The sequence below is a fragment of the Gymnogyps californianus genome, chromosome 3, assembly GCF_018139145.2.
Source record: "Gymnogyps californianus isolate 813 chromosome 3, ASM1813914v2, whole genome shotgun sequence".
Taxonomy (NCBI): domain Eukaryota; kingdom Metazoa; phylum Chordata; class Aves; order Accipitriformes; family Cathartidae; genus Gymnogyps; species Gymnogyps californianus.
Genome location: NC_059473.1, coordinates 26,698,563 through 26,707,555, shown reverse-complemented (window position 1 = coordinate 26,707,555; position 8,993 = coordinate 26,698,563). Strand labels below are relative to the sequence as shown.

The 8,993-nt window shown below is 44.5% G+C and overlaps 1 protein-coding gene across 1 annotated transcript; it reads left to right on the top strand.

Moving 5' to 3' along the window:
* Positions 1-208: 208 nt before the first annotated feature.
* On the top strand, positions 209-2,869 carry TBCC (tubulin folding cofactor C). Its single transcript, XM_050893379.1, has one exon. The coding sequence runs from the start codon at positions 257-259 to the stop codon at positions 1,223-1,225; it is 969 nt and encodes a 322-aa protein (XP_050749336.1). The 5' UTR covers positions 209-256; the 3' UTR covers positions 1,226-2,869.
* The last annotated feature ends 6,124 nt before the right edge of the window (positions 2,870-8,993 follow it).

Sequence of the window (8,993 nt, the reverse complement as noted above, 5' to 3'; positions counted from 1 at the left end):
CACAAGAGACCCCTCCCTCCGGCCCTCCTCCCCTCCCCCGCTCCTCCCGCCGGGAGTTCCCTTCCCCCCCTCCCCCGCAGCCCGCCAATCGGCGGCGGCGACGCAACCGGGGCTGCCGGCAGCCAATCGGTTGGCCGCTTAGCGACCGGAGAGGAGGCGAGGAGGCAAGATGGAGGTCGGGGGAGAGGCGGCGGCGGCGGTACCCGCCGAGGAGCTGCGGGCGCCGGCCGCCTTCGTGGCTCCCCTGCAGCCTGAGATGGCCGCCGCCGCGGTGCTGCCGGAGCGCTTGCAGCGGCGGGAAGCGGAGCGGCAGCAGGGCGTGGAGCGGCAGCGGCAGAAGAAGGAGGCGCAGGTGGTGAAGGAGGAGCGGAGCGAGTTCTTCGTCGCCGCCTTCGCCCGGGAGCGGGAGGCCGTGGAGGCGCTCCTGGCGGCGGGGCTGCTGGAGGAGGCGGCCTCCCGCCTGCAAGGGCTGCAGAAGCTGCTGACCGAGAGCGTGCGGTTCCTGGCTCCCTACGAGGTGCGGCAGGGGCAGGAGGCCGTGGCGCGGCTCCAGGGGGACCTGGCGGCCCGGCGCCAGCAGCTGCAGCCCAAGAAGAAATTCGCCTTCCGGGCCCTCAAGAAAGAAGCGGCTCCGGGCAGCGAGCCGCGCCCCGCGGAGCCCGCCCGGCCTGCAGCCGCCGCGCCGGCCCCCGGCCACGGCCCCGCCGAAGGGGAGCCGGGCGGGCCGCCGCTGTGCGGGTTCAGCGGCGCCGAGGACGAGGAGCTGGAGCTGGGCCCCGCTGAGCTGCTGCAGCGCGACGTGGTGCTCTCCGAGCTGCGCGGCTGCCGGGTGCGGCTCCGCGGCAACGCCAACACGCTGCGGGTGCGGGACTGCCGGGGCTGCACCGTGCTCTGCGGGCCCGTTTCCACCTCCGTGCTGGTGGACGGCTGCCGCGATTGCCTCCTGGTGCTGGCCTGCCAGCAGCTCCGCACCCATCGCACCCGCGACAGCCGGTTCTACGTGCAGGTGACCAGCCGAGCCGTAATCGAGGATTGCACGAAGGTCTCCTTCGCCCCCTACGCCTGGAGCTACCCTGGTATCGAGAGAGATTTCGAGTCTTCTGGGCTGGACAGAAACAGAAACAACTGGAACCTGGTGGATGACTTTGACTGGCTGGCGACTGACAAGCCGTCGCCCAACTGGAGCCTGATCCCTGAGCAGGAAAGAATCAGTTGCTGGGACTGACTGCAGAGGCAGCTCCATGCTGAGCAAGAGCTCCTGGTGTAAACGCACTGATTCATACACTCTGGGACTTCACCCCCGATATGCCATTAAATGATTCCATTCGGTGTTTAAATTGTGAATTACAATGTATGACTGGATTTTTTTAGTTGAAGAGTACCAGTCAAATATAGTTTACTGTTCTTACACAAGTTGCTGCTATAATCTTTATGTATCACTGTGGAATTTGCCAGCTACTGCAGTACCTCATTGCTGAGTTTTTCTAATTAAGGTGGCGCAAGGGGCACTGATGCACAAACAGCAGTGAGCCTCCATTAGAGCTGTTGTGCTGCTTTCACTTCCCCAGGCAGAATCTGGATTAGCTGCAAGCAGTACAAGCTGTACTGGAATGGAAAGATCAAATACCAAATTTTTCATATTTTTGTGGTTCTCAAGTTGCAGACAACAGTACACTGTATCTTATGGGGAGTACGGGAGAGGGCTTTTGTGAGGTAATAGGGACAGAAGGTTAACTTAAAGAGAGAGTTTGTAACTGAACAGCGTAGCGGACTGCAATGAATCCTAAGGTATGATATAATTATGAGCCAGATTCTGTTGATGTGGGTGAAATCTGTAAGTTGTCTTTATTTAGGCTTTTATTTCAAGTGAGATAAGTCTAAAGAAAAAAAAGTCTAATGAACACTTAATGCTCTCCTAATATACTAATGATTGTTTGAAATTAACAAACCTATAGAGGCTAATATAAATACTAAACATTCACAATCTGAAAATATTATGTGAAAGGATGCTCCTTCTGTAAACAGTTTTTACCTGAGTTGGATAAAATGAGTGCACTTTCAGGGGCATACAGTAAGTGCTGATTAACATTACAGTAGCTAGGTAAACTGCTCTACTGCAGTCTGAAACTTCAGGGGAGAGATGTTCAGGTATGTCCTACTCGTTATTTCATCTGTCTACCAGACAGTAGGCTTTGTGGTGCTGCGTTCTTAGTTTACGGCACCCTGCTACTGCATAAATGCAGTGTTGACAGAGGGAGTCAGTAAAATAGGAAGATGAGGTGCTATATTCCAGTTCCAAAATTGCATGTTATCTTGCATGAAGTGCACAGTGACTTAAGTCCCATTTCTTCACTCCTGCTAAATAAACAAAAAGTAGCAGTATTATGGAATACAGTGTTTTTACAATGCCCTGTTAGCAGTGGTGAAGTCACAACTATCCATACAGAAAGTATACATAGTAGTACTAGGTTTCCAAAACCACTCCTTAGCTTCTGACATTTTGCAGGAAATCATTGTTTATCTTGCCTAAGAATCAGCTTAGAGTTGTATTTTAAAACTGCAAAATATTTATGCTGCCATCATATATGTGCCTCTAACAGAAAGTGAATACTAGCTGAACCATCAAAAATGGCATCATTGCTATGATAAGTACTTGAAACTTCACTTGAGTACTTGACTGGTTTTGAGCAGAGAAACTTTTCGTCCAAGTTGTTTTCAGCATATTTAATTTAAAAGAGGAGGAGGGGGGCGAAAAGGGAATTTTTATATATTCTTCACAACTTTCAGTTTTGTTTACTTCTGTTAATGTATACTTTTTGACTGAATTGGATTTTGCATTTCAAATATATTTGTTTTGATTGTTTCAGTTGTCCCTTTACTGATGATTCTTCTTTGCATTGACAGCATCATAAAATGACTTCAAGAAAACACCCTTAGTCTTGCTTTAATGTATGTAATTTTGAATATCTGTTAAAGAGATGTGATCAGATGAGGCTCTCAAGTATTTTTAATGCATCCATCGTAGTCCGAAACCTGATTTTGTAGTTAATCTTTCTTCCCCACATATCCTGGGTAGTGACAAATCAATCCCCTTAGCATCCTCTAGTCCTGGGATCGCAAATTGTTCAGCCTGTAAGAACTACAGAAATGCCTTTGTTCTGCTAGCCAAAAGCTATAAACATTGACATTTACTTACTACGTTGATGGCCACTGGCAAATCTAGAAATGGAGAGACTACCGCTAGGCTGTAGCGGGTATCATCAGAGATGTGCGCTTCTCAATACACTTCAAACTGGCATGTAAGTGAATTCCTGTAGTAGCTGGTGGTCCATAGCATGCAGTATTGCCTGAATAAACAGAGCATGAGTCAAAACAAGGAAATTTAGACTTCAGTTTCAGTCTGAAAGTGCTTTCTTGGTGACATTTTTCAGAGGTCAGTTACTGACGTCCCAGCTCCTAATGTTTTCTTTCCTCCAAGTACTTCTATCAAACCAGCATTATTAGGTAGTACTCTTCAGGAACATGACTTCACAGGAGGCTGCTAAAGGTATTCTAGACAATTACTTTCCCTTAAAGATTTATCATTACCTTCGTAATACAAAACAGGTAACTGAATCTTGGTCTCAAGCATGACATGAAACAAGAAAATCCAATTTGAGAACAGCAAGTCTGACAAAGTTTGGTCAGGGAAACACTTATATGTGATTTATGGTTCTGAATATGTACCTTCATATATATACACACACACAGTTGCACATTTCCATGCACCTTTTTAAAATGTTAGTTTCCTAATGTAGAATCATACTAGGAGAAATTCAAGACTATTTTGAAACAGAAGTATGTTAATAGTAATGTAGTATGTGAACAGGAGTTATGCACTAGAAAAGGATTGCTAGCATATTCGTAGGCTCTATCAGTATAGAAACTGCAACTTTTTCATGTCTGGAAGAAAAAGAAACACCTAAGCATTTCTATCATCTAATTAGTTATTTTAACAACACTATTTGTAATATTTTTTTATTAAAAATACATCTGGAAGTCACAATTAGTATAAGCACTAGCAGGCTGTCATCTGTGTGTCCCAGAACACTTCCTCCTGACAACACCAGTGCAGACAGCTCGTGTGTTACTCACTCACCTGTGCTATAACCTCCAGCATTCCACAAGCCCATGTAGGGGGAAAAAAAAAAAAAAGTAAAATGTCATGTGAGAGAGAGAATATTAGCTGATATCCCAAAAGTGCAGTTATTCATTTGAGAATCCATTTTCCAGTCAAATCTAGTGGAAAGTGCTAACTCAGATGTATTGAGAATTATATACTCATGCAATTTTTACAAAAGTATTTAAAATCATGGTACGAGTAAGTATATATATATATATAAAAAAAATGTTCTACAGGATAGTTAGATGTATATAATTGTATTTAAAATCTCAGCTATTTCTTAAACTGATTTCTTAGCATTTCTTCACATCTGTTTTCTTAGATGGAAAAGAATTCTTTTTATGTTGGCACATAATCAAACTAATGTTTTGGAAATAAGATGTTGGGGATATTTTGGCAGGTCTAGACTACAGAGTTGCCTAGATCATTTCATTGGAACTGCTTACAGAGTAAATGCTAAACACAGAAAGACTAAAAGTCTAGCCCACAGTATCTGTAGCTTCATCATATTTCTTCACCTTTTGCTTCAACTGACAAGGCATCAGAAAAATTGCTTCCTGGCTGCAGGTGAGCCTTAAGCTGTTTGTTCAAGAGGTCAAAAACATATCTTAAGTATGGAAGCAATGAAATAGTTTTACTGAGAGTGTCTGGTTTCAACAAGTGAGGAATTTTGTGCTATCTTGTCTCTAGATGGCTTGATGATGAGTCTCTCATACATCACACCGAAGCAAACCTCCTTCAAAGAGAGTAAGGAATGTGTCATGACGTGCCCTGAGCTGCCAGCAGCGAGTGGCCGGGCTCCTGAATTCCCCTTCTGAAGCTTGCAACTAAGAACTATTCAGAGGGAAGGTTGGGCAGAGTTCGTGCAGCAGCTGGTTTGAGGAGATGTGCCAGGCTGTCTCCGTTCTCCTGGGTCAAGGAGACTTGCAATGCCAGCCCGGTCAGAGCCGCTTTGTCTCTCTGCTAATCGCAGCTTGGAGAAAGGAGCACGGCACATGCTCGGTTTCTTCCCTTGGAGTGATAAGCAATGCTGACATGAAGAAAATGCCTGGCAGCTTCTTCTAGGCCAGGAGCCAGGATTGCTTTGTGTCTAACCTGCTAGGGAGAGCTTGCAAAAATCCCCTTCCCCAGAGACCCACGGGAGAAGAGGTACTTTGTTCGGGAGGCTGTGTGCAAGCCTGCGCACTGAGCAGGTTTCATGGCTGAGTGAGTAGCAGGTAACATCAGGCTCACAGTCGTGCTACGGGGAGGGCAGAAGCAGCCATAACTGCTGTGAAAACAAGCTGGTTTCAAGCTACCTTGCCTAGTAGCAAGATGGAAGACTAAAACCATGATGCAGAGGAGAAGACTATTCAAAGGAGCCCATTGAATGAGCATGTTCAGGGATGGTAATTCACCAACCAGTTCAGAGCACCACCAGCACCGCTTTGCCTGTCTGCAGCAGTTTGTCGCTGTGACCTGCATGGTGGCTAGATTCACGTAACCGGCATAACCCAAGACTGAAGCAGACAAAGTCTCCTCAAGAACTCTAGCTCTGGTTTGCATCTCATTGCCACCAGAATAACCAAAGAACTTCTTTAAGAACACATACCCTGAAGAAATCCCACATTTTGCTAGGCATCAGAAGGGGCTGAAAGACAAATGCCTGCCAGGGACATGGTTATGAAGACATTATTAGGATAACATAAACATCAGCACCATAAACTAGGTGCAAATTGGCCCTGAATAGAGGGCTAACTGGCAGAAGTTTATAAAAACAGTGCAGGGCATTGAGGTGTGGAACCATTTTCCACAGGGAGTCACAAGAGCAAACTCCTGGTTTAAACCTTTTCGAAAGACAAACTGGTTGGACAGCCCTCCTCCGGCTGACGGCCTTGCCCAAATCTTTAAATCCAGTTCACCACAGCGCTGTAACTCAACTTCTTAAAGCTTGTATGTGTCCGTGAGTGAAATAAAACAGTTTTATGCAAAAATACACAACAACAAACCCATAGAAGAAAACTGAGACAATTCTTCAGCACTACAGAGAGCTTTGAGTGTTAGTATTTGTTGAGGCTGCGAGAGGTAGCACAGACCAAAGCTTGCCTCCAGAGAAGCAGCTGAGAACTTTGCTTCTGCTTCCAGTGAGGCCACCATTTCACCTGGAGGTCCTGTCCCGAGAGGGGCTGGCCCCCTTGGTTCCCACTGGAATCCAGGCATTTCCCTCTCTCTGCACCCACTTCTCGGAATACCAGGAACAAAAATGAAGTTATTTGCATTCCTTCTTTATCCAGCCCTGTTTCATTTAAATAGATTCTGGTGTGGGCTCCAGCAAAATTGTTGTGTGAAAAAACAGGTAAGAAATACGTGCATAAGACAGTTTCTCACACACTTTTATGCATTATTATTTTTGAGGGCTTGGATTTATTTTATTTTTTTTAATATTAAGGGTTTTTTTGAAAGTTTCTTCCTATTTAGGCAATAGCTATATGTAGACAAGGATCAAATCTCAGTGGCTTTACCTGAAATTGCTTCAGGCGTTACAAAATACTTCAGAATTCTTTAGTGGAAGAGTTTTTGTGAATACATACAATCCTCCTCCCTCCCCCCTTCATATACATTCTACTTCTGTCTTTCCAAGTGGATTTCTCCCAGCATGTAAGAGTGGGATCTGAAGTGAGCAGACTTCTTGGATTTGGAAACAGTATGCAGACAAGTACATTTCCTTACCTCCTTTATGCATCATCCTTTTGCTGCTCAGCTCTGCCCCCTTACCTCCTACTTTCCATCAGGCTCTCCCCACCTCTTGTGACTGCGGCCTTTTTTCTACGCAGCTTTCCTGTTACAGCTATCGGAGCTGCACAAGAGTGCTCATAGCCTGTACCGTACTAAAAAGACAGTTTCATCATGTAAAAGGAAGGATACGAATAGCAAGAAAAAAAATCTGTGCAACTTGTGGAATTTCAGCATTTCCATTCACATCGTGATCTGATTTATCTGACTTACTTGAGGATCCATCTGTTGTGCTGAGATGTTTTCCAGCAGTAATGACTACTGCGAGCCTTTTGTAAGCTTCTTTCAATTCCTGACATATTTCTTTCCTGTTTCTGCAAGTACAAACATTGATTTATAACTCTTACTCTTTCAGCAGTGAACACTACACCCTAGGCATCACAGTAATACAAATAAATACTCATAATGAGCATCTCGGGGGTCAAAGAAAAACTGTGTTTTCTGAACACGTTACCCACACTGTGGATAAGGATGGCAGAAATGCTGGGAACTACCCAGAGCAAAACCGCACTAAACCCCCCCAGTACACCCCAGTGTAGTTTTGGAGCCACAGGGTCCAGCGGGTCAAATCGCCCTTCCCAGGGTGTACAACAGCCCCAGCAGTGAATTTAGCAACTTACCTCTGTTTCCAGCCTCAGGACCTACAGTCACCTCACACAGCACAAAAATAGTAGCCTACCAAGTTACTTGTGTACATAGGAGGCAAAAAAAAAAAGTCATAAATCAGACTTTTCTGCACCTGTTAATCATACAATGTGGTACAGCCATTTTATCATGTTGTGCCTCAGGAATGTCCCTGTACACACCACAGTTACAAATGCAAGCCAAACCATAAACTACAGTGCATGAACAAACCTCTTATCTCTACACAGTAACTTCCTATCATAGGTAAAACCAGACATCTTCATCATTGCAATGAAACCTAACCACTTCTAAGGAAAGAAAAGAAAAAAGAACCCAAGAAAGCCACATGTTTCATCTCACAGAGCAGCGTGAAAGAAAGATTGGGCCAGGAAATTATTTTTTGTACCAACTAAGGGCATTGCCATAGTTTAGGCACATAGAATATACCTATATAAAGGGAATTTGCCTTTCATATCTCATATTCCTGAAGATGGAAGGAGCATGGTTGGTCCAGGACTGGGCAGCTGACTGTATAGCAAATACCAGATTGAATTGTTTGCATTAAAAACAACTTCTTCCTCCCTCCTAGCATTAACTGGTAGGTTTGTGGCTTATATTTAGGTTAGCAGGCATAGTTTTTTGGAAAGGTATCAATATTGTATTGTTATCCACAGAAATGATAATTTTTTTAACAATATTTTGCGTTTGACCACATTCATGCTGAGTTCTAGCAGATCAATAATCATCTGAATATTTTATTCTACCATTTTTTTTCTCCAAAATGGCATATGAATTATACATTTGAGTTAATATGCAACCTCTAAGGAGACCATTAACTCAAACATCCTTGCTGCAATTAGCTTTTGTCTGCTGTGGATCAGTTTCAATATTTTCTATCTGAAGTAGAAAGCGGTAGTAAGTCTGCCCAATTAAAGGCAAATCCCAGCCAAGATGAAGATTTGTAAGAAAAGCAGATGCCAGGCAAAAACAGTTTTCTTTTTTGTGCTGTCCACACCCCAAAACACTTCTCGATGATCCCCCATAACCTTCCTCTTCCTTAGGTTACTCTGCTTGAGACAGCCCTCAGCTGATCAGTTTGTGCTGAAGCTTGCACAGGGCTCATCAGCTCTGTGTCTGGGATAAGCTGAAAGCCTTAACTCCCCACTTTTAGAAGTGTTAACTTCATTTTTTGAAGGAAGCAGCAGAGTATAGCATATGATTTAATGTCACCAATCGCCTTTAAAGTTTCCAAGCATGGTGAGCTGACTTGATAGGTGGGTAGTTTTTGCCCCTGTAAGTCCCCAGCTGGTAGTGAACTATTGAAACTATTTAAACAAACACAGCAAATTTCCACATATGGGTTGTTTTGGTTGTGTTGATTGCTCTCTGTGATGACTTTAAAGGTATTACCTGAAGACTTGATGGTCTAATTAGT